The sequence below is a fragment of the Malurus melanocephalus genome, unplaced genomic scaffold (assembly GCF_030028575.1).
Source record: "Malurus melanocephalus ecotype Western Australia unplaced genomic scaffold, MMel_1.1 scaffold_0, whole genome shotgun sequence".
Lineage (NCBI taxonomy): Eukaryota > Metazoa > Chordata > Aves > Passeriformes > Maluridae > Malurus > Malurus melanocephalus.
Genome location: NW_026623232.1, coordinates 1,506,055 through 1,533,279, shown reverse-complemented (window position 1 = coordinate 1,533,279; position 27,225 = coordinate 1,506,055). Strand labels below are relative to the sequence as shown.

Sequence of the window (27,225 nt, the reverse complement as noted above, 5' to 3'; positions counted from 1 at the left end):
GTAAGACTACTGTATTTTAAAATTATGCATTGCAAATAAACACATCTTTGTAGTTTACAATATAAGCATATACAYATAGCAGCTTTGTTTGGCTCTGTGAAATGTAAACTGTAAATATCTGCTACTGAATATCTGCCTCAATTATTTGGGAGATAAAYTGGATAAATACATGAATATTGAGAAACACATATCAATTTTGAAATTTAGTAAATATCCTAATATGGATATTTGCCAAAATACAAAATATAGAAAAGAGGAAATCTGCACTAAGCATATACATTTCTGGTACATATCTTCGGTTGATACACAAACTAGTGTGCATATACTCTTATATTTGTACTAGAACACTAAACGATGACAAAAGTGAAAAGCAAGTTATTTCTCTTTCTTATCCCTTTTGCTAAAATTTCCCACTGTACTCTCTCTCTTTTCCAGTCTTTAATTTGAAAAAATTTAGTGCCATAATGCAAGTTAAATGCCTTCAATATTCATCTCTTGACAGAGTTTCCTTCCTAAACCAAGAAGTGTTAAAAATAAAATCCACACCAAAAAAAAAATCATCTGGCTTCACAGCAGTGCTCCTTCTTCACTTGCTCTTTACATTTACAATAAGAGTAATTTTCAGCATTGATTCACTATCACTATTCTGGGCATCCTTTCAATTCRTTTAAAATATAGCTACAGAAAATCAGAGCCATCAAATTGTTATTGTCTTTTTCCTGACCCAATACGTGCCATTCTTAGTTACATCCCATTTCACTACTCCCTCTYATCCACCAATACTGTCTTAGTAATTTTGTACTGATGAGACAGTTTTTTGCCTCCACTAATAATAATTTCATTTTTCACATTTACCATGCAACTGACAAAACAGCAAAAATGGTACTTTCTGCMAATTTGCTCAAGAAATACATCAAAACGATGGCAAGTTCTTGCTATCCTTAAAATCCAAGGTTTTCACCTATTATCCTAAGMCATGGCTGAAGAGTGCAGAGGTAAATCCAGAAGGGGAAAATAATCCCTCAGATAATAGAAAAGTGGCACTCTTTTTCACTAATAAAAGGGTCTGTTTGTTCTTTCTAGCTGCTGTAGGTKCGATGCAAAAAGGGGCATTGGCATTGCTGCACTGAGTATTGCAGTGCCTCGGAGATGGTGCCTGCCTGGCAGGAATGAAAACTTAAACCAGTGCCTAGGCTGGAGCTACATACCTGGACTGGTGGGAATACATCATTTGTCATTCCCAGTGGTACTGGTTTAACTTTTTCTTCTATTTTTTTTTTTTTTTTCATAGCTCATATTAAGGATGTTCATTCAAGAGATAGGACATATTTGGGTTTGACTTTAATGTCTCTGCCTCAGCACCTCTACAGTCTAAAGAGTCCAGAAATGCCACTGAGGAAAGGATGGTCTCAGTCATTGTGTTGAAACTTGCTCATTTGACTGCAGCACTTCATTGTGTGATTAAGGCAGTCACATTAGACAGACACCTACATTCAGTTTAGATTTTGACTGAGTGCTCTAACCAGTGATCTCCGTGGTAGGCAGAACCATTTTCTTCTCTCTGAGCTTTAATGGATTTACAGACCAATAGTCAAATAGGCAGTGGAATGCCAATTTCAGAACTAATCCYAGATTCACAGAACAATTTAGGTTTGCAGGACCTCAGGGACCYCTGTCTGCACAAAGCAGGAACAACTCAGAGCAAGTTACTCAGACTCCTGCCCAGCTAAGCTGTTAATATCTTCAAAAAACGAGTTTCAAGAATCTCTCCTGGCAACTTGTTCTGACATGCACTTGCTTCAACCGCAAAAAAACAAACCACCAACACCCCCTCACATTTCTTACACATATTGAAACTTACATTCATTACCTCTTCTGGTATTATTGTGCATGTCCAWAAAGAATCTACTTCCATCTTCTCTGTGCGTATCCACCAGGAAGGTCAAGACAGCAGCTCATATCTCCCTTTAAGTGTCTCAAAACAAAATAAGCCCAGTTCCTCAGTGTCTCTTTGCATAATTCTGTGCTTCAACMCCCAAATATTGCCTTGAAAGCTCTCTGCTGAAGACTATACATGCAAGGTAGCATCAAAAGCTAAGCAATTGTGTATGTACCGGCCAAGAGATTCAGGTTCTGAAGAATATCAGCTGTGGTAAATGCCAGTGACACATTTACACTGATGTCAGGCATTCTTAACAGATACATATCATTCACACACATATACACACACACAGAGAACCAAAACCACAAAATGTATTGTGCTCAAAAGAGAAGAGGTTTTATAAATTTATTTTATAAATATTAAAAAGTATCAAAGAAAGAGGTTTATATTTATTTGGAAGATGTAAATACTAGTCTTTTTATGTCTTTGCRTCTCTCACAAAGAGTGATAAGTCACTACAGTGCTGAACACTGCATAAAAACAGAATGAAATTTCCATGGTCCCAAAAATGTAAGGCAAATGAAAATATATGGGCACAAACAGAAGCCAATGGCCAACTCTTAGTAAACCATATCAATCAGGCAGATGGCTCAGCATGTAGTACCTAACTACTTCAGTGACAATGTTGCTGTTTAATTGCTTCAAATCACACATTGCTCCTTCTAATGTGGAAAGCTTTCCCCGAGTTTTGCCATTGTTCTGTTTGCAAGAAATTCATTTATACACGAAGACACATAAGATAGTGCAAAACTGAAAATTTACAGGTGGAAGAATTTGAGATACAACGTAAGAGTGTTATGAACATACATGCCAAGCAGGATTGGACTGATGTCTACAGACAGCAAATACAGAACATTCTGCTACCTAGAATATGCACAGTAAAACAGCCAATGGCAGCATGGCAGCTATTTTACCAGGTATAAATACATTTGCTCTCAATACCTTATCTATTTTGGTCTTCTAACTGCAGAAGTACCATAWAGCTAAATAAACCACATTTGAAGAAATTTTGGCCCAAATCCATACCTGCAAGCTTCCAATTTAAATGGTGTGAAGGAGGATACCAATAACTACGTATACACCTCTCAAACAGTAGCAACTGCATGTAGGAATTTACTAATGTCACTCAAACAAAAATGGTACTGAATCTATAATCTCCTCTATAGAGATGGGTCACTTCAGGCAATGATCAGAAACCCAAAACAATACAGCCTCCATTGCGTTTGTTCTCCAAGAACATGTTTGGAAACATTCTGTTTCCAAATTACTTTAATCCCAAATCTTTAAACATGAATTTTTACTGTTCCATTCACTCAACTGTTGCTTTTATGGCAGCTTTCTCATACAGGCTCTTGAAATATCCCAGACCTCACAACCCACAGTCTGCTCAATATTTTAAAGACTATTTATCCATCTGTCTGTATCTTCCTATTCCCTATAACATATGTGTGATGGTTCTGGCTGTAGTGGAGCTAATTTTCTTCAAAGTGACAACATGATACTCTACAACTATTTATGTATGATAACTGAGCATCAGAGAATTATGCCACAAAAAAGGTCCAAGTACATATACATATTCACACACTCCACAATATACCTACCATTACTACCTCTAGCAGGTGCTGGTTTTGAAAGAAAGTAGCACACACAAACCCCATTGCTAGCCAAATTTTCAAAATTATTTACCAATTAAATAAAAAAATGTGAACTCAAGTTTGTGGCTAAGAATAAGGCTGAATCTTTAGTCTACAGTCTTATTTAGCTCTGGGTTCAGCTAATAATTTTGATCCTTCCTCTGCTTAATTTATAGTTTTCAACATGAATTTACAGGGGATAAAGCCTGTTCAAGCATCTAAGTGCAAGGCTCCATTTCCTTTTGCTGACATGCAATGGCTCTGCATTGGAAGTTTCATTRATTTCCTTTCTGCTAACCTCCCTATATTCTTCCTTTCTAATTATAYCCCTCCCAGTGAAACTTTATTTTAATTTTCCTTCAATACATACATTGACTAAAACAGAGGCTGAAGTGGTGCTAAAAGAAGCAAGAAGAAAGAGATTAAGGAGTTACCATTTGATGATAATAAGAGCGGTTTAGGGACTCATTAGAATTAAGCCATTCCAGGAAAAGCTTCATCTTTCTGGGAAAATGTGTTCATTCTTATCAAGTACATCAAAGGAACCTTTAGGATTCACAAACACCTAGCAGCACTGAGGTTCTACTGTACAGCCATAATATACCAAGGACGTTGTCAAAGCACAAAACATTCTGGATACTCTTGAAAAGCATAATAACAAATATATACAAGGGTCCTGCCTCTTAATATCTGGCTAGCCTGCAAAAACATAGGTTAAAATGTCATGTAAGTTTAAGACATCCTATTAAGCGTGTTAATCAACCTGAGATTGATGCCTTGAAAAGAGCAGATTTTTGGCRTAGTTCCAAGAGGAATTTTTGGTATCTATAATCCATGTTGTATAGGCAACACTTTCTTCCTTTAGTGATAAAACTTTATCTGTTGATATGACAAAGATAGAAGGAGAATATTACATACTAAAATATGCACTTGCATTTTACCTGTAGTCCCATTTTTATTTGATTTTATTTTAAAAGAAAAGCAGACTTGTGTGCTGAATATTGAATTTTTTTCCTTCTCTGCTGATAATTCAACTCAGTAACACACACAGAATAAGACTGAGAGTTCAAGATCAGAGAAACCAACACTTGCAATCTCTAATATAAGTTTTACTGATTACTCCCTAAACAGGAAACCCTCTCCATTTGGATTGCTGCTATGACTATAGCAGATAGTAAATTGGCAGTCAATACAGGGCCACTTCCCTTCTCACAGTCTTTTGGCATAATAATTGCCACATATTCCAAGACATACAGCAGGATTGCATCTGCACCCTTCTAATTGCTCCTTTGCCACTCAACTGTCAAGATGTCCTAAGACAGAAAAGAGAATGGTGCTAGAAAACTTACCATACAGACTGTACGGGACAGTGGTAATGACTATTTGAAATCCCTGTTGCAAAAGCAGCTCCAATCAGAGAGCAAGTTTGGCGTGCCTTCTTATTTTTTTTTAAATGATCTTGGCATGTCTAAAGTTCTTAGCTGCCTACTTGATACTTAGTTCAACAGCTTTTCAGACACATTACTGTTCAAGTACAGGCTTTAGGTGACTCACAAAAAAAAAAATATCTTTACTGTGCTTGGCCTAAAGGTTAATCAGAAGCCACTCTCACAACAAATACAGCAAGATGATGCGTTTGGGGGRAGCATGTTCAATCTGAACCAAATAGCATCACACTGAGTCAAGATACACAGAGTAAAGGAACCAGAGTAGGCCGCTTCTCAAGTGTATGTGAAGTGAAAACTGCATAGAAAAAGCTCAGTGCTACAGATGACGCTGGACAGCWATTAAAACTTCCTTACCTGGACTTCAGTTATACCTATAGAGAAAAGAACTATCATTTAAAAAACAACCTCTCTTCTATCTCACCTACAGGCAAGCAAGATTCAAAAGAAACGTTAACAATGGTGAAAGACTTTTTACATAAGGATAACTGTGACAGCTCACCCTGAAGCATCAACAGGCCCACAGTGCATCTAATCATGTCGGCAAAGTGGTCACTTCTCAGCCACAACAAAAATTTGAGCAATTTCAAGACATGTAAACTAGAGATATGTTTAATGGAAAGAGTTATGAATATGTTTATAAAGATCAAATGTTCCACTACTGTCTCTAATTCACTTTTGCTACAGGTGAAAAAAAAATTTCATTATGTATTTCTTGTTCTTTCAATAACTTAAAATCTATTGACCAATTCTTTTGTTATAGAGTTAATATGCTGTATATTTTCATTCATATACTAAGCTGATACACATACATCAATACATAGGTAATGTAAGTAACAGTATACTAAACAGTTTATTTTGTATTGTAAGGCACATTTCCTTAAAACTCTGCTAAAGGAGAACGATATTGATGTGCTGCAGAAAACCATCCTTGCTCGTGRAAGATCTATTACCAGAGAAACATCAAGCACTGCTTTGGGCTCCACTATTATTGCCTGTTGTCTACCAGACTGACATTACACAACAAACCTGTATTACAAAGAGTGAGATTATATGCAGTAAGTATATGCAAAAAGCATTATGTGTATATTTAACAAATACATTTTTCAAAGCAAGAATTCCATAAATTTAAAAAAGTTCCAAGTGTAAGAAAAGCATTAGAGCACTCATTCCAGGCACAGATCATTTACGAGTCAGCAAATCCCCATTAAAGAACTTGGAAACTAAGCACTTCWAATGCTTTACTGCAGTATCTGAAGCATGATAAACTCTGGAAAAGAGATTCGTTCTCATGGAGAAGAATAAACCGGCATCCAAAGTTATTCACARAGTGAATGCATAGTCTTGAAGCTATTAAACAAATAAAAAACCTTCCACCATCCAACAATAAACATAAATATGAAATACCATCAGTGCTTTTAATGCAGAAGTCTGGGAACATCTATGTTTTCTATCAYGCTGAATAATTGTTTTAAAAATCTCGTATTTCATTAGCTTTCAGTCTGAATGCACAGGGACTCCTCACACTTGTACTACAAATCTAGATTAGGGAGCTAATTTAAATGGTTTCTATGCAGTTAATGAGATAAAGCAGCTATTTCTTAAGAATATGGTTTTAGAAAGTTAAATACAAGCAGAAGTATTTTATTCTTGGAAGCAACTTTATCCTGTTAAACAAAAGGTAGTSGATGAGACCAACCACAACAGATAAAGAGAAAGAAAACCTATTTCTAATACAAAATAGAATAATGGTCTCTTTACCATCACATGCTGTGGTTCTCTCTTATTTAGATGTCCAAGGTTACAAAACTACTGGTGCAACAGTTAGCCCGCTCTTGAGACTGGCTGCTAACTGTCAGAAGAGAGAACACAGCTTTTAAAAATAAAACAGCAGGTCTTAGTCTAGAAAATGCATTCCTTCCTTTCTTAAAGCCACCTGTACATCATGCAGAGCCACTGGTTTACCCTGGGATCTGTGAGCTTTTCTGGAGAAGGAGAGAGCTTCTAGAACCTCCTCACAGGAGCCATCTTTGTGGTTTCTTGGTCCCATCCCCCCACCACCAAAAATTGGGCCAAGTAAAACCATGACATTTTTGAARGAAGAGATTCAAACTTTTTCCAGATTTAATACTATCCTGGTCATCATGCAGAAGCAAAATGCATGTGAGTCAAAGAAATTTAGCCCAAATGCATTTGTGTTTCWGACCTCAGGTTTCACTGTCAGGGAAACCAGGGATGCCCTGAGCATKAATGGGCTTGTGTCATTCTCACAGCATGGCTGGCCAGCACGTAACTGCACCGGTTGCTAGGGAGCAAGGAGCTCATTACACAGCATCACCCGCACCCTCCCCAAGGATGCTGGCACACGCTTCCCATCTGGGATGCTGCTGACTGAAGGAACAGCCCTGGAGTGCCTGCCAGCCTTCAGACTCCCCAGGCAGAGTATGCCAATACAGCAGGTGCTAACTTTAGTTCTACCTTCAAGGTTTTACATTCTAGTTTTGCGAGCCARACCAGCACAACACAGCACACAAAGAGATCAGAACAGTCTACACAGCCATTGGCTTGGATACCCCTTACTTTTAAAGGCCAATTCTAGACAAAGACATTCTTCCTGAAATTTTGGCAGATCCATGGCTTTTGTGACCACAGCAGTGAGTGTCACTATTCTGAAATCTGTATTAGAGAAGAATTCAGTAAAAATGGAAAAAGACTGAAAAAAAATTATTCTTTTCAGTCATTAAAGGATCACAAGATTTGGAGGCATTTAAAGAAGACATACAAAAACCTTGGGATCTCCAAGCTGTACACAGTAGATCCCTAGAATGGATGCCAGCTGTGAACAGTCTGGGTCACTTCAAAGTCTAAAAATGCAACCTTAATGCATTTTTTCAGCTGTTTGTCTCATTAGCATTTCACAGATCTATTCATAATAAAAGAAAAAAAAATCTGTCACGGAATAAAGAAGTCACCCCACTTCTACATGCCATAAAATTTATTAACTATCAACCTATCTGCATTACACAGAGATTGTAGCTAATGATTTTCCTGTACCTGTCACATGTCAAATGCCAGCCAAGAAATCTTAGTGCTGGTAAATTAACAAGCACATAAGGGAATAAATACAGTTGTAGATATGCATAGATACCTATRCATTCAAATCCTTATGCAACTTCAAAATGCCTTTTTTTTTAACTGCATAAAGAAACATAAAAAGGAATGAGAAGGAAGGCAAATCAGGGTAATTCATCAAAGGCATGGAACAACATCGCTGTTTGAGGGGGATAAGTAAACACAMAAGTATCAATTTTCCCCCTTACCTGAATTTAAGACCAAGACACAAAAATGCTCACAACTAACATATGAAATAATGTCACATTCATGTATCAGTTAAATGCATTTTAAAATAACTGATTACTTCGAAGCACAAATACACCACTAAGCCTTACCTGTCTCAACAATTTTTCAACAGCTGACATTACCATGAGCCCTCTCCACACAACTGGGGCAGTCTCTTCTATCAAGAAACCCATAGACATGCTGAAACAACAAAGCAAAAACTTGAGCTTTACAGCACAATACCAAGCACATCTGAAAGGAAGCTTGATTTAAATTAAAACATATGCTCACCATGCGATTCCATAGTTCTTAAGGGGCCTCATTAGATTTTCTAAAACAAAAGCAAACAAAGGGGATTTTTTTGGAGGGGAGGTGGTTTTAGGATATTTGGGGTTTTTTTTAAGAAATAAGCTTACACCTTTTTTTTAATCTTTTAAGAACAGTTTTCCGTCTCTATTTAAAAAGTTGTTTATTTTACCCCTTCATCCCTTCACTACATGTATACATTTACCTATTCTGCCCAAGAATCTGACTTCACTTTTTCTTAGATTGTGACTTTTTTCTAATACCATTCATCTTTTGCCAGAATAAGAATGCATTTGCCCACAATATAATGTCACTTTGTGCTGCCCAAATCCATCTATTTTTATGAAATTCCCATGTTGGAAGGCATAGATTCCCTGTCAGGAATCACTAAAAGCTGAGTCATTTATATTGGAACAAAACCACTCATACTACGTAGTGGTATTTTAATTTTCAATTTTTTTAACTATCATATTCATTCATTAATCTCATGAATCAGAGGAGTGCTCCCACTAACATAGCAGAGTTATGGGGAATTTGTCTCCTRTTAAATCTGCTACAGAAACCCCAGAGTAGAGATACCAAATAAAGCCACCCCTGAACTACCCATCGTCAACAGCTCCAGATAATTAGTCCTGGATTTCTTCAGGCTGATAGAAGTCTGAAGGACTCCTAAAATTTCTGTCAGAACAAAAGACGTTTACTTGAATATTGCAGAGGTAATGCCTCTTATTCCTATCCTCTCCAGTGTGAAGAATAAAAACTGGGGAGGGAATATTGTGATTGTTCTGCTGGTAAAGGGGCAAGCAAGCAGAAATCAAACAAAACAATAAAAAAAAGTGCATTCAAAACAAATTACCCAAAAGCCAAAACTCCTCTTAATGGTTTCTACCATCTAAATCCACACCTTATCTCAAAATGGCATGGATACACAAGAAAGAAAGAAATGGAATTTTATTTAGTCAAGCTGATGTCTTGGAAGAGCATACACAGGCAGGAAACAGCAGAACATAGAAAGAATTCTTAAAGCAATATAAAATATACTATAATACAGATTTTGCCAGAAATTCTTGGCATACCCAAAGTAAAATGCATAGAGAGTAAAATAAAAACAATGTGAGCAAAAGAAAAACAATGCATTCAAAGCTGAACTCCAAATTCAGACAGAATAACAACCAAGAGYATACAAATTAAACAGCTAAACTCTAGAGAATAAACCTTTCAAGCAATCAAGTAAGTGAGCATTCAAGCTATGTAATTTTGTAGAAATATAGTGGAGAATAAATTGCATGTTTTGGTTTACAAATCAAAAAGAACAAACTAGGAAGATAAACAAATCACTTGCATGACTATTGCATTCAGGAATGGGTAGGGAACTATTACTGAAAAGGAGATTGCCTTGGACTGATACACTACGCCAGTGCACACAGCTCGTCTCGACRTGTGCGGCTCCTCAGTGTTTAGTCAGGGCTTCTTTTGGTGGCATTATACTGTCTAATCACATTTCTAGCAAATCACACTGATGACACTGGAACTTCAGCCTAGCGCCATCTCAAGGCACTGGTTTGGTGTCCTTGTGAACAACAAAAAGTTATACTATTAGAAGTATTGAGAGAAAAATTTGCCTAAGAGAGGGTTTCAAAAACAAAAGAAATAGGAATAAAGTATCTGCGGTAGCATATATCACTGCAGACTCAAGGTCTCCTTCATTTTTAATCATGAAATAGAGATAATTTTAAGACAAAACAAAAGACAACAAAAAGGGGAGGCCAAGCTTTGACTGCTAAGGAGCTGGAGAGTAGGTTGAATGGAAAAGATGCATTATTCTGGGAAGTTCACTAAAATACTAAGCCACTTCTCAGTTCAGTCCAACTGCTCTACACTATGTCAGTCAAATACCCAGAGGCTAACATCTCAACCTCCAACACCCGCAAAGACAATTTCTTCTGCATAGAGACCAGGTACACAGACTAATCTCACAAACCTTCCAACATCTCCCCCTCCTTCCTAAAATAGGAGTTGCTATGAGTAGATAAACGCTGACCTACAGAGCAGCCAAAGGGGCCTCTGTTTTTAAAATACACACACTGTAGAAAAACACATTTTCTGTTTTTAAAATATACACACTGTTTATTTCCCAACACCAAAGTTTCCCTTTATGAAAACTGCATTTTATTTTCTTTGGTTAACAATAAGGACTATAAACTGCTCTGAGCAGTAAGATTTAATCAAATTTATACAATGCACAGGAACAATTCACAACTTGCTGTATATTTTGGCTATAACATTCTGCATATTCTCAAAGTAATGCAAAATACTGCAGAGCTCCCCACTGTTTGCCCACCGCTAAAAATCATTCTTAAGACTAATCTCAAATCTAAAGTGCCACAGTAGGCTTTGATAATCACCCTTGTCTCATCAAAAGTAACAGGCCTTCCTTCTCCTTCGCCCTGGGTCTCATGAAGATTTTCTAAAACATAACAYGTAAAGTAGATTTAGCTTAATGAGATCTCAGTAACATCTCTAATTCCCATTGCTTTTAGAGTATGCTTTTCCGTTATCAGAAGCCTACCATACCGCTCCAAAAATTAAACACACCACAAATCAGATTTCTTAAAATCATAACACACAGCAATACCATGCCACCTATGCCAAGAGATAAATAAAAGAGCCTAGTTTGCAATTTTCCAGTAGGCTTGATGCCCTAAGTAAAAGACTGCTGTGTTTTCCCTGACCATATAAAATCAGTGAGATTAACACAGCACCAGTGACATGTCAGTAAATGCCTTTTCTGATAGAATACAAGTAGGGCACTAGGAAAGGCAGACACGTGCAAATTGATGACAGCTTTATAACAGATTGCTGATTAAAACAGTTCTAAGACTGGTTTAAATGTTGAATTGTTACTCACATGGGGAAGAATAACATTGGTGTAATGAAGATGGATCTTCATTACATAAATGAAGATGCATTTTGTAATTATTTTTTACTAAGCTTTTTCTCCCCAAACAAATCAAGCCTTGCAGACTATCCTAACAAGGTAACTGAGTTAGTCCACTCTTTTTCTCTAAAAAGGCTTAGCAGTTCAGTATGGCCAGGGTTAGTACAGCACAGAAAGCCTGTACAGAACCATATACATACAGGTTTTAGGTTTTGAAAGAGGTTTGTTGACCAGTATGTTAGAGCAAGCAAAAGCTTACATTCAGTCTTAGCCCATCAGATAAGTAAAGACCATTTTTGCAGAAGGTTGTGATGTTATATTACACCTCCTTAGAACGCATTATACTGTTTAAGAAAAGCAAAGGGCAAAGGTAGCCCATAATTATTAAATATTAATGTAGTGCATCARACAACACCAGAGCAAACGTATTTTGACTCACTGACTCAGCAAGCCCGAATGCAGAGGAGTTGCTCTGCGTTTTCCAATGTCTGAACTGAGGAGAAAATTGGGGGKTTTTTGCCATTTCAAAGACAAAAAAAAATCCAAATATGAGAGGAGAACATGAGAAGGTCAAATTTTTCTCCCTATTAAATATTTCCTATTTTACTCAGATATTTTTGGAACTTGCCACTATAATGGAAGAGCAGAGGTTTCTAATAGTAACTTCACCTAATCTTCATCTTCAATAAACCTTAATATTCAAAGTCACCGGCCTGTTCTAATTGGAATTTTGCCATTGAGCAAGAAAGTGGGGCTTTTAAGTTGATCTAGCTTCAATAGTTAAAGCTATGAAAAAGGTAAAATACTTGTACTATTTTCCAGTTAAACACATTCTACTGACTTTTGCATGCACATTTCCAAATGTTTCTAAAGTCWCTACCAACAGAGTTTTGCCAGCACAGACACAACTGCGTGCTCCGGGCTATGCTCTCAATGTGAACATTTCCCAATTCTTACTGTTTACACAAACCCTGTTGCCATAACACCCGTGCCATCTAAAATGAACATTTCTAMCTAACAACATGCTTGTGAGGTGGGAAATTATTACCTCACAGATAACAGAATCAAGGCTATTCAAGAATCCTGTGGATTTGGAGACCTGTGTTGTGCTCCCCAAGGTCAGATGCTCTGACTCTGGAGCCATGGCTCCACTTAGAGCATTTCCAGTTTCAGAGAGCATGTAATGCACAGCTAATAAACATCTAGGAGATCCCAACAGTTCAGGCATGTTGCTGAAGTTTCGTATTTACCCTTGGAACTCACAAGTACGTTTAAAAAGAATTTAAACTTTAAAAAGCAAACTGAGGCATACAAAATGGTCAGAGAGACGCTGCAGAACAGTCTGTGGATTCTGGTACATTAAACAAGATTATTTAACACAAATCTAACTGATGTGCCATATTACAGACAAGCTGCAATATATTTTCAGCACRGAAACTTACAAGAGCTCAAGGAGTTTTGCATCATCTGGATTTTAATTGCCTACAGTCTCATGCTGCCAATGACTGAAGGATACCATACCACAGTCTAAGTCAGGGCWACAGCTTACACAGCATCTTCTGGTAACCACCATGTACAAGGAACTTATTTGCTGGTTGTTCTGAAAGTCACATCCCAAGGTCAATATTCTGTAATGGGAGGATCCAGATTCCAGTCAAGGACACAAAGGATTCAGACTATTTACGCTTTCTCATAACAGGAARGGGAAAAAAGGAAGCAAGGGTAGGGGAAAGGAGGAGGGAAGAGGGAAAGGGAGGAGACATTGGACAAGAAGAGTTAAAAAATGGTTGGGCTTTACCTGTATAGGTAAATACAGATGTCTCCTGCCACTTGGAGTGCCTTAGGCAGCYGAGATTTGTAGGGTTAGCAGATTTGTCTGAGGGCATAGTGAGAGACAYACCTTCTGAAGGGGCAGCTCGATGCCAGACACCATACTCCAGCATAATTAAAGCAGTACAGTTTCCTAAGAAAAGGCAAGTGAATTCCACCAGCTCTATGGTAAAGAGGAAAGAAATGCCACAGAGGTAGGGCAACAAATTGCAACAGGGCCTGAGGGTACCTTGAAATAAAACAGTGACACCAATCTATGTCAGAGGGCAAAGGATGCTGTCACCAAAAGGTTAATCAAAGTCACAAATTTTAAATCCTAGTTKTAACTGTAATCATTGTTTTAACTGCTTATGCCAGAAGCCTGGAATATTCTATGGCAAGTGACAGACTAATTGAGACTTCAGGCTTGATTTCACACTGTGTTATAAGTTTATTTGCAGGATTGCCCCAGAAATACTGTAATTTGTATTTTAAGCTTGAAGAGCTCCACACAAGGAAGGCTGTGATTTCCCATTACATCCTGCACTAATAGTGTTATCTAACCACAAAGACATCCCAAATACTTAACCAAAGCAAACTCATAATGAGACTTAAAGAGCATTATTCCATGCTCACTGTTCAATTTTAAGAAATATACGCATAATGATATGCAACTTTTCCCAAGAGATTTGGTTCTCATATTTAGAGTGTCTACCAGTCCCATTACCTGAGAAGGTTTTACACRTTTTTTCCTCCTGACAGACTGCAGAGGAAACAAAGCTCTGTAAAAGCTTTTTCATTAACASAACAGTTTTGCAGATATGACTTCATCAGTCCTACCTAAAAGCAAAAGAACTAAAGCTTGCTGGAAGACTGTATTCAAAAGCAAGTCTAGCACAAGAAAAGAGCACAGTGATTTAGTAACATCTTTGTCACATTTTAAAGCAGCACTGACTTGTTAGGTTTAAAACAGGTTTRAAACACAGGACTAGTTTTAAGCATTGTGCCATTACCTTCCATCACAAATGTCTTCCTTACGATTGCTAAAATAACCCAAATTTTGAAATGTTCTCAGATCCCCAAGGAACCAAAAAGTTTATTTATAGTAGATCAAAAGCTTTATTAGACTAATTTAGGCAGGTTCTTCTAGCTCATTATACCCAGGAGGAATGAAACAGACTAACCCAACATTCAGTTTAAAGCATCGTCCTGACACACAAAACCTCTGGGGATGCTCCAGTGTCATATGRAGCAATGAGCTGCTGCTGTGACAGGGGCACTGCCCTGGTCAGTCACATACCGGGGTGCTAGACAACCACAGAGCACAGCAGGGAGCTGCAGAAACCCGAGGGGCAGACACTCACTACACATCAGCTTTAATTCAAGACTCAACTTCAAAAAACATTCCAGTTAACTAGGGACATTCATGGCTTTCAAAACAAAACTGCAGAACTCAATATATTTGCAGAGATTCAGCCTTTTTAGGTTCAACACTATAATCAAGACCCCACCCAAAAAAATCCCATAAATTTAGGTGAAAAGCCATGGGAGGGAAAAAAAAAATCCGTTCAAAGGATTATGTGCAATTGTGGCTGATTTGGGCTAAGAGAGAGGGGTTTTTTTTCATAGCAGCTGGTACAGAGCTGTGTTTTGGATTTGTGTGAAAACAGTGTTAATAACAGAGGGTTTTTTTAGTTATTATTAAGTAATGCTTACAGAGTCCATGTCTTTTCTTGTCACCCCACCCCACCAGCAAAGCAGGCTAGGGGTGCACAAGGAACTGGGAGGGGCCACAATCAAGACAGCTGATCCCWAGTTATAAAAGGGATATCCTATACCATGTGGCATCACACTCAGTGTATAAATTATGAGAACCATCAACTAAAGCAAAGGAAAGCTAGCTTTTAAACTCTTACTGTCACTTTTGGCCTCTGGTCTCTAAAGTGAAAGGATTAAACCACACTTTTTTCCTATTTTTGATATATTCTGCTTTATTTCTTTATTCTGAAAAGCCACCACACTGTATGGCAGAGAAGGAGAAGGAAAGAGAAAGAATACAGCAAGAAGTCTGCAGAGGAAAAAAAGGCACGAAARTGAAACTGCAAGGTAAAAATATTGAGAAAATTCAGAATTAGTTACAGTCCTTCAATTTGTCTTCTAGCAGACAAGAGCAATGGAAACATTTGTTCCTCTGAAAYAAGCAAAAAGGTAAACATGTTCAGTGTACAAAAGAGTAATTAATTTCTTTTGTTTATGTACGTGTAATGAAAAGAGTATCCATCCTGTTCCTACAACAAAATTGCCATTTTGCAATTTAATTCCAGTTTTTATACAAGTTGAACCAAAAATCRTTTGTATCTCTAGGAGTAAACTTCATAATATAGTGAGTATCTGCTAGCCAAAATCCAAATCAAATCGTTTAGAATTACTGCACTGCAGGATTAACAACATGAAGAGTACAAATCTGCCTTCAAGTATTTAAAAAGTATTATTTCAGGTTACAGTGTTTCAGTAATTTATATTGAATGGCATTTGGTAAAATTTGATTTGCCATTTATCTAAAAAGACTACTATCAGTAAGAGGCTTTAATTACTACACTACATTTCTCATCTTACACTTTTTGTAATTGTATGAATTTATGTATAATGAAGAATAAAATTTTAATAAATTCATTCCCTAGAGGTTTTCTCTTTTTAGAGAGCAGGTAACAACTGTATGCCTATAAATAATTCCTTGCAGAATTGGGTATCCTCCATCTCCTCTCTCTTCTAAGCAAAGGTCATAATTTTTTTCCACAAGTGAACTTGACTGAAACTTAGCTGAACTAATCCAGCTTGAGGGTTATTGTTACAAGTTTGAGGGCAATAGTCAACGTCCAGAATGAAATATTTAACACTGAAGTAGTCCTCTCATTTTCAACTACTTCATCACGTTTGAAAAAGCCTCTAAAATATAAACCACAATTAATTATGACATTCTCAATTATTATTTTGTCACATGTAAGACACATGGAACTRTTGTATTTCAGCCATCCAGATAAACTGGGGTTAAGACATCACCAAAAGTAAAACACAGCATCTTAGTTCAGGCTACTTTTAAAATAGAATCAATAAAGCATGTCATTACACAATCTAAAAATCACGTTCTCACAAATCTAGTGTCAGTTGCAAGTACTCTTTTTGAAAGAATCAAATATAGGTTTTTTTTTAATTAATCATGATGCAGTTCCACTGACAAAGCGTGATAAGAACAACTTGGAGACAAGCTATATCTTTAAATTTAAATCCTTAGCAAAGATCAAGAAACTCTTCATGGCTACCMAAATAACTATACTACCTACATAACATTTTGTCCATTTCACTAATCCACTCCAAATTTTCCATTTATAACCCTGAAATGAATGCACCACGATCCCTCAATACTATTTCAGCAGACAACTTTAAACTGTCACAACTATTGTAAATTTCCACATTCTGTTATGAGAGCCTCCTATCAGTATTAAGATATGTAAATGTATCCCATTGATAAAATTCAAGTGTCCATTTCTGCAATGGTCCCGCAATTTTATTAGACTCAATGGAGCAGCCACAAACACTGCTAGCTTCTTCTAATAAATTACATTTTATTCTAAATTGTGGAAACGGATGCCTACTACTGATCTTTTGAATATACTATTTTATTACAAAATTAAAGACATTGAGGCTATAATAAAATSGCAAAGTTCTGAAATACTAAGAGTGCAGTCAACTGTCAAAGATTTACCCACCAAAACCTTCATTACCAAACTAAATAAAGAAACTTTAATTATCTGGCAAAATGGCAATATTTTTTGGCAATACAGTAATTTTYACTCACTGACATCTAGTTTGAATGGCAGATTTAAAAGGAAAAAATGAAATTATGTGACTCATTAGGCCAGAAAACAGCTTTTAAGTAAATTACTTGGGGAAAGAAGTAATGCTTTTGTTACTTATGCTATTAGCATTGCCCTGCATATATACTGTAGCTGATGCTAATAGTTATTCTATAGTTAGATAATCCTCCATTAGCTAATTAAATTCAGCTGTGAACTTATTAACCAGTATTTCCCTGATCATTTAGTTGAAGTATTTTCAATGACAGCATATTAAATGTTAGCAGACTTTTCAATGTACTACAGTTTGCAAAATTAAATTAATGTAGTAGCTTCCATTTATACAGACTCTCTCCTCACTAAAAACTCCTAATTCATTCTGAATACTTAAATTATAGCATAACCATAATAATTTCTATTCAGAAGTAATAATTGCTGCATGGACTTATTTCGCATGAAATTAGGCATCCCTAATCCCTTTCCATGGGAGAAAAGAAATAGAAATCAAAGATTGCAAGAGTGCTCAGAACCTCCCAGGATTATGCTACAGATTCATTTTCAAATCCAGGCATCACACTGAAGACAGCATTAGACTTTAAAGATTTCTTTCATTGCTATGTTATGAAAAATGTTTTTAATGGACTTATTGTTATGKAGACATAGTTTACACACTTCTGTAACACAGAACTGCCTGGGCTTTCTCAATTGCTATGCAATATTTCTTCAGAGCTTATTTTACTCTTGAGAATATAGTAAGAAACCAGAAGGTAACACTAAACTTCATTATACCAAAATGCAAGTGTCATACATGTTTTTATATCAGTACAGTTATATATATACACCTATATAGATATTCCATATATATATACACACACACCTATGATTCATCRCTCCTGTGCAAGCTTATTCCCTCTATCACTCGTTAAACGAACTCTTGATCAAAGTTTAATTAGTCTCCTACCCCATTCCTATTTCATAAGTAAACCATCTTTGACAGTACTTCCACTGCTGTTACTGCAGGTTCATCAAATCAATAGTTAAAAATACACAGAGAACTGAACAGAATCCCTGAAATAAAAATTCTGTCCTGTGATCATTCATACCAAATCACTATGTCTTTCTCCACAGACTTGTGTAATCTGTCAAGCTTTTGAAACATACCAATTTGTTTCTCTGTCTGATAAAATAAAGGTATTTTCTTTAAATCCTGACATTTACTTGTACATTCCACACAGAATTAGAGAGAATATATGTAAGTGACCAAAAGCCAGTGTTTAGAAGACAACAGCAGCCGTTTCAGTTCAGGGAAACCTTCCAGGTTTTTTCTATTATGTTGAATTCTGCATTTTTAACAATGCTTGAAACAAGACATAGCTTATAGTGAATTCTATTCAGTAGTTTACCAGAAAAATCTGGTCACTGAAACAAAACCGAACTGCTCAGTATATGAGTGAATATAGTCTTAAGTTCTTGTACTCCTGACAGGTTGATTTGTACAAGTCTAAGCAATAGACTGGGCAACTTGTTTTTCAATTTTTGGCTCAAGAAATGGATTGATGAAATAGATAGCAAAATTACCATGAACTTCTAAATTATCTAATCAATTTTTCAGACAGTGAGGAAAAATGGAGAAACAGAAATCAAGGTTACATAAAAATGAAAAGAGATATGAACACCACAATGTAGTCCATTTTGTGTTCATATTGCACAATGCACTTCAAATRCAAAATTCATAGCTAAAAAATCTGCAACATGAAAACACAGCCTGTATAACATAAATCCTCAGTGAAGTTCAAAGTACAAGTGAATGCAACAATATTTCCGTTTGTATCAGGAAGTCAAATACTACCCATGATACATGAAAAGGTTCAGTTATTTATTTAACACTCAGCCTAATTAGCCTTYGACTTCAAAAGATATAACAAAAATCCAACAAATAAAACCAGAGTACTTTCCTTCTCTCTTAGGAATTTATCTAAATAAAACCTGTGTTTGTAAGCCAGGTACTTAAATGTAGGAAGTACTCAATTTGACAGCTGTTTACATGCACTCTGTCATAGGACAATCAAAACAAAGTATCAAACAAACCATATCACCCCAGTGTCCCTAGCACCCCAAAAAAGCACACTGCCTTACACTCAAACATCATGATCAGGGTATCAAGATAAAGCCATTTTATCCTTGGTTGGCCTGGGTGAAAGTTAAATTTCTGAATGGTAAACAGACTTGATGTGACCTTTCTACTTTGGGTTTCCATATTTCTCTGAAGGCTCTTCTACCTGAATTCAAGTTTCTCCAGAATTCTTCCTAGCAGAAGGCAAATTAGTAGTTTTGTCTACTCTGGCAGGGAAGTGACCACCACTGCATTTCTAAACACACAACTTCAAATAAAGTAAGTCAGGTGGCCTGGCACATTTGGTTGAAGAAAGATCAAACTATCATTTTAATGACATTTCATACAAGCTACTGTAATGATCAATCTCTTATTGTTATTTCAGCGTCTTTCCCTAGATTAGTGGGTTTTTTCTTTAACTGAAAATAATCTACTGTAGGATACYATATAACAATTTTACAACTATTAATAAATAACCTTCCTTTCCGGAGTCTGTAGTGCAAATCCATTAAACTGCATARACCAAGATGAAGAAAAAATAGGATTCTGACTGTGCTCCGAATTGTACAAGTTAGCTTTGAAAGTATCCTTAATACTATAAATTAAAAAATACACACAGCCTTCATCTTCTGTTTGCATCCCTTCTGTGCCACACCAAGGAAGCAGCTGTGAGCGGACCATGTTCATCCCTGTATAAAAAAGATAGCAAGCAAAATCCCTTCCACTTACTTGGTGTTAATTCTGGGTTTCCTTTTAAGTTCATCATCTTTGGAATTGAAGGTCCATATATGTCTGCATCAAGTAAACCAACTTCTTTTGTCTGTGTAAGGAACAAAAAAAGTAATTCTCAAAATGTCTGTCTTCCTTTATTATTAGCTGAACAAAATTCAATACTGTTTGAAGAGAATAAAAATAAGATCTGGATTTGAGACATCAGTTATCACTGTTTCCTTTCTCTCTAAACTGCCATTGAAGAATGAAATATAACAATGTCTACAAGCTGGGTCAGATGTCTTTACAAAAGCTAGATTACCCACACAGAAAATCCTCAGTTTCTTACATACAAGGTAGACCACCAGCTTTATATTGACAAGCATTATAACCAATGTTCCCTCTACACCATGTACTTTTATACAGAAATAAAACWTAAATTTTTTTTAACAAGGTATCAAATATTATTGTCAAAAAAAAAGTGAGGTTTGTAAGTATATGCAAATTAATGCAATTTAAATCATACTAGTAATTACAAAAAATGTGATAAACGTAATAAGCATGGTTTTATCTTCCATTTAAGTGGCCAGAGTATACTTTTGCAGACATCTTGAAGTTACTGAAATGCAAGTCTCTGAAGCTAATTAAGCAGGCATAACATTTTAATCAAATACATTTACACAAAAGTATGCTAAAAATGGGTTTATTCAACTACATATGGTAGATTAGGCAATAAACTTCAAATAAAAATTATTTCAACTATGCAGTCTAGACTTAGAGATTCCTTTCCATATTTTTTATAGATATACAGACATGTTTTGTGGAAATTAAACTATTTCCCCTACAGATGGCAAGGCACAGTACCAATTACCAACTTCTGCAAATTAAGGTGTAAAGAGCAAACCCTTTAAAGTCCTGAATGTCAAGTTTCTCTAATATAGAAAGCTAACTGTATTCAACATTTTGCAAAATTGCAAACAAGTATGTTTAAGAGCTTGTTTGAAAGGTTAAGGCAGCAAGAGGAGCTTTTCCAACAATACAAAATCAGAATTCCACTGTCGATGTTTCAAAATGTGTATTTCATTACTTGGATGATGCTTTCCTAATTTGGTATCTCATATTAAGCCATTTTGTTATCACAGTTTTGATGGGAAAGGTAGAAAGATAAGTTAAAAAAAAAAGCATTACCATATTTGATCTACTAGGTACCTTGAAAAGTAAGGTACCTAGTAGTACCTTTGTACCTTTTTTACTCCAAAACTCAACCAAATTTGGGGTTCAGTTATACAACACACATTTTATTTGCAAAACAGAGCAAAGCATATATAATTAAATGGATTATTTAATTTAGGKTTTTTTAACACTTTATAATGTCTTGTGAAAACTATTAGACAAAAGTTCAGGAGTTACTGTAACAAATTATTCTCCTTCTTGCCTACCATTGAAAGGTGCAATTTCAAAACACTGAGACYCATCTTTATGTTACGACTTTGAAGACATTGAAAACAGACTATTAGAGCTTCTTTGTTCTTGTATAAAAGGCATATTTTATCAGATTAGAAAGATTCATGATTCAGTCCCTTTATCCRTGTCAGCAGCTAATCAAACCCATCAAAATATTATCTACAAGCTGTTCCACCTAATTCCTTCCCAAATGAAACTAATTGCTGAAAAACCTACATAGTGTTTTAAAACTGATGACATACTTATCCCAAATTTTCTGAGGATTTTCCCCCTCATAAAAGGACTGTCACTACTGGCTGAMTACAAGAGTCTGACAACTCACTGRAGTTGTACTTTCAGCCCAAAGGGACTGAAGATTTAGGATGACCTAGATCAATTAGAGTGACTTTATGACCTCCTAGGCATAATCAGGTGTTCACCACTACAAGCCACTTACTCCTAGGAGTCAGCAGCATTGTATCTACTGTATCTCTGTTACCCAATCTAAGTATATAAAATTTCCYGAAATAAATCATAAATACATCCACACTGGAGAAAAACATCCTTCAATTACCTAGAGGTCTTTATAAATTCAGCTCCAACTTCAAATTACTGAGACAATCTTGGTTTCAAGCTAATACAATAGAAACTAGACAGTTTCTCTAAAAAAATTTACACACTTCTTCAAAAGTAAGAAAAGTGTCTGTTTCTGAAATACAGTTGTTTTTGTTCATGGATGTAGTTCAATAAAATTGTTGTCTTCAACAAGATTAACAAATTCCTAAGTTTCTACCACTCACATTAACAAAATCACAGGTGTTCCTGTAAGCCTGGTGCTTTCTACAGGATTATTGGAGAAAGGTCTTTCAGAAAATCTTAAATCACTGGCAGAAGAATYGTTAAATCACTTAAGATGGCCTAAGGCAGCAGTTTGTTTCTTCACCAAGCAATTCAATATGTTAGGTAAGAAGAGTTCGCACTGCCTAGAAGTAACAGCTTATACAGAAAGAACTGGCCCAATAGGTGATGGTTTTGAGTTTTGTTTCTCCTATCCCTGCTTCTGCAGTATGTAAATGTCCCTAGGATACCAATAACCCTTTACTCGAGGTTTAATTATCTCAGAAAAATATTATGGCAGCTACCAAGGGATTTTTTAAGATATGCACAGTACAGTCTAGATCATCTCTTCCAGCATTTGCAATGTTTTAAATCCCCAAGAGAAGAAATAATATGCACRCACCTGGATGCTACCACATGAAACTGTTAATCAGAATTACCAGACACTACTCATGCTGAGTGAAATATAATCCAGATGCATGAGCTATAAAAATAAAAAAATTAYATTAAATTTTAATAAGTTGGTTTTTCTCCCCATATAACCCATACCTCATATAAAACAGCACATCTTGCAAAGCATTGCTGTATTAAAACAAATCTGAGAAAGACATACATAACATCACACAAGGTAAAAAAGAACAGCTGAGCAGAAGGAATAGATTACAGGGGATCAAAAACAGGACCAAGAAGGTAACTTAGGGAAAAGGTGGGGGAAGGGGGAAGCTCTAAGATTCTGCTTATGTCCTCTGACATTATTTTCATATGCATTTACTTCTCATACTGATGCTGAATCTTTTTTTTCTTAAGTAATACTAATTACACAGAAATGCAATACTTAAAGCACATGCAAGCATGTAGAAGTCCCCCTGCTACTAAGGGTTTTTCAGAGCACAGCACACTCAACTGCTACAGCCTCCCTCGGCACTCTGGCAGGAAAAGGATTCAGAAAGCACAACTCCACCATCTTCTTATGGCTGTATTTTCTCCTTAAAAACATATTTCTCTCCTGTGCTATTAAATAAACAGCATTCCATCTCCCCAGATGGCATAGCAATAACCAAGTTCAAAACAGCTGCTCTCAAGTTAACATTTGTCTTTTTCTTTCCACCTGCCCAGCTGTGGAAGAAAGTTTGAATCAATCGTCAAGTTTACTACACTTGGAAACTGCTTTCTTTTTTGGTTGCCTTACTCCAAGTTCTGCAGCTTAAATTCTCAAGATACAACYGACAATGGAACCATTCCCATGATTTAATCACATCACTGGAAAGCTGCTTTGAAAAAAATACACAAACTAACACGTGCAAGGTCACTGACCTCTTCATGCAGTGTAAGATCCTTATCAAAATTCCATCAGGCAGAGACCACAAAATTAGAAATAAACATATTGCCAGCACATGAAAATACAGAAGTACTCTCTTGTCAGCAAAAACTATACTAAAAAACTCACAAATGTTCACATTTACCTTCTTATCAATGCTTTTAAGGTTCCCTCACCGTAGGGAAACACAGGCTAACATCTGCTCAGGCTAACTACTGCCCAGATTTGCTTTTTCTGCAGTACTGGTACTAATTGTCTGATCACTGGTGACCTCAAGAACACCAAAAAACTTTACAGAATAAAGAACTGTATTACAGAGATCTGTAACTTCTCTTCATCTTCTACTTTTACATAACTAAGTAATTCTTCCTACTTCACTATCACTAATCTTCTCAGCAAAATATTAATTTGCCTATTAGACCTCTCTGAAGATTTCTGACAAACATTCTGCATGAGGTACTGTAAGTAAAATAATCACTGCAGCTCTTAACCCAATAAAAGTACAGTGAAGTTTCATTTTAATTTAGAAACTTCTCTCACCTACACTAAGAATCAAAAACTAGTTTGACTAGTTTTCACAGTCACCAGTAAGGATTCTATATTCACAAAAAAACCAAATGCTACATCAATAAAGAAGACATTCTTGCATATAACCCTGAGAGAGAGATGAGAATTCTCCCGCTTCATTTTGTGCACTGTTCAAATTATAGACGTAGATAACCTCCTTAAAAAGATCCTTCCCTTCACTTTCTCTGGCAAGATTCTCTAATAATTAAATTTCAGTTTAGTCCTTGAACCTGGCCACGGCCTTGTGAGTAAGAGAGGTTTAAATGACAGCTGTATTCTAAATTAATGATTTTCAAGCTCTGAGCTTAGTTGCAATTCTTTTGGGGGAAACAATTAAAATGAAGTTGTTGAAGGCCAAAGTCCTGGCAAAGAGAGGTTATATTAAAAAACCAGGAAATTCTGCCTCCTTTTCCTTATGCAGATTAGAAAATATTCAATTGCTATTATGTCTGTTCTCTTAGGCAGGCAAATGTTACTGTACATAATCCTTGTCCAGGTGGAATAAGTTCATGCTAATGACAAAATGATCCGTATCTTTTCTCCTCTTAGCTATCTGAGCATATACTTAAGAACTGCTTGGTCCCTCCCTACACTTTCTTTATGTAGGTTCCCTTTTYTATCTTTCGGGGAATATTAACTACAAAATCAATTATATTTTCCAGTGACAAATTTTCAACCAAATGCAACCAGTTCCATTCACTTATTATAACGGACCCCTCCACACAATTCTGTGTGCAGTGGCAAATCTGGTGATACTAATTTCTTCCAAGTTGCCAAATGCTATATTGAGGGACAGATATGATTAAAGACTTCATACCAACAAAGAGAAAAAAGGAAGAAAAAAAAATATAAAAGAGCTCACAAAAAGCTTCTATAAATAGCTGTTAATAAACATAGCCTACGCTACTGCTAAACATCCAGAGACTCTTTGACAGCATTAATTTTGGTTTTGCTCATATTTTCAGAGACTTTTTTCCATACTTGGTAGGGCATATGTATCCCCACTGGATGCCAGCAGATAGTTATTTTACTTTGAAGTAAACTCTGCAGACCACCAGAATTCCCTGGTGTTTAGCCTGGGAAGGATAAAGGCACAGGTTAATGAGCTGTTATTGTTCCATATAGTGAAGAATTTCCTACACTAGAAGTGTTCCCGATATTCAGCAGCTGCAGTCCATTCCAAAGACAGAAATTCCAGCTTTGCTAAGTGAAGGTACCAGTTATTTTAAAGCTGGTGCTCTTAATCCACCACCAGGACTCTCAATTTACCCTTTTAATGTCATTATAGACTTAGAGCTAATCCCAAACTGCTTGCAGGACAAAAGGGACCTTAAAACACATAGGACAAAAGGGAACTTAAAATCAGGATAGGCTATGGATTCCCCGTTTGACATACTGACACAATGAATAGCCATCTTTTAATCCTTAATTCTCTAACTCTTTCAGCTGCACACTATTTAAGCACCTAGCTGTAAATTGGATTAAAGCCAAAAATATATCACTGCAGTTTCCTCACTCTAGCCTAGAAATGCAACCTTGCTTTAAACACTCAGTCTGCTACTGGTTTGAAAGCTCTTGCTTCATATGAAGTGTTTCCAATTTTCTGCCAGTCACAGAACTTCTCTGGCACTTTTTTTCCACAACAGCCTGTAGTAGCTCCTACTCAACATTCTTAACAATTGCATACCAGTAATTTAACCTTGTTTGGCAATTTTGCAAATTAGGTATTCCATTGAAAAAAAAAAGAATTCAATACAGAACCATTTGAAAAAATAAACTACCAAAACAGAATCCCCAACATTACCACATCTCTCYACAAGATGCCCCTTGTAGAGGCAGCAGCATTTCAAACAATTATAAAAAAGGATCCACTTTTCACATCAGTCTCTCTGGTATCTGCACTGGGCTCTCAATGTCTTGAAGCTTAAGAATGCATACATTTAACTCTACAGGTAATACTTTAAAACAAACAAACAAAAAAAAATAAAGGACTTTTTTTTCAAATTAAGCATATAGTCATCTGATTTAAGTAAAACATTTTAGGAGGTCTATGTTTAAATATATTTTTAATTTTCTTCATTTTTTACTTGAAAAACAGCAAAATTTTTAAAGCTTTGTTCTCTCATTTTTTCAATTGATCTAGAAGCAAATCTATCCTTGCAAAATAAACCAAATAAATTCTAACTGCTATCTCCAGCTTTACTGACACTTTTCAGTATTAAAAAAGGCATGAAGACCTTATCTACAGTGGTTAAATTCTTCTGATTCTCTAAGCAACAGAGTTACAGATGCCTAAAAATCAAACCCAACAATTAGAAAAGCTGCATAGCAAGAGGACAAAATAAGCCAAAGTTTGCCTTCATGCTATGATTACTCAGTGAAGGAGCTCATTATTGTCTAAATTCTTCGAGATTTGTTTTCCCACATGGAATTTCACCCTTACCAGCAAGAAATGTACATACATTGTAAAGTCATCTATGAATGCAGCAGTCAGATATTATCCTGTGGACAGTTTAATTACAGGCCAAATATAAAAAAAAAAAAAAAAAAAAAAAAAAAAAAAAAAAAAAAAAAAAATATTAAAAAAAAAAAAAAGGCTGTAATGTAAAAAAGGTAAGCTGGGGGGCTTTTGAGTAGTTTCAAAATGTGTGGGTTTTGATTAAGGACACAGTTTGAATAATTAAAATTTATTTTATTGTCACACTACGAGCTCACGCGAGGACTCGGCTAACTACATCATTCCTACGCTGGAACTCACTACATTCGCATGAGACATCTCCTCTTGCCCTGTGTTTATACTGGTCAGTCTCCGGGAGTCTCCCGGTTCAGAAAGAACACCGGGTGCTGTGCGTGGTGCCAATGCGGCCGAGGGGCATTCACAGTCCGAGCGCAGCGCCGAGCGCCCCGTCCCCGTCCCCCCGCCGCCCGTACCACGTCCCCCTCCCCGGCCCTGTCCCTGTGCCGCCCGC

General features: G+C 36.3%; 1 protein-coding gene across 4 annotated transcripts in view; it reads right to left on the bottom strand.

The window, feature by feature from the left end:
• NUBPL (NUBP iron-sulfur cluster assembly factor, mitochondrial) overlaps positions 1-27,225 on the bottom strand; it is a 77,408-nt gene that overhangs the window by 40,429 nt on the left and 9,754 nt on the right. Inside the window, exons 1-4 of one of the 4 annotated variants that reach the window (XM_057390288.1) lie at positions 22,775-22,822; positions 20,110-20,200; positions 8,652-8,691; positions 8,471-8,561 (exon numbers count right to left, since the gene is read on the bottom strand). In XM_057390288.1, coding sequence (XP_057246271.1) covers positions 8,471-8,561; positions 8,652-8,691; positions 20,110-20,146 — 168 coding nt within the window. In that variant the 5' untranslated portion in view covers positions 20,147-20,200; positions 22,775-22,822. Of the gene's footprint in view, positions 1-8,470; positions 8,562-8,651; positions 8,692-20,109; positions 20,201-22,774; positions 22,823-27,225 lie in introns of those variants that run through there. The other 3 variants (XM_057390204.1, XM_057390452.1, XM_057390366.1) reach the window with 3 other exon arrangements.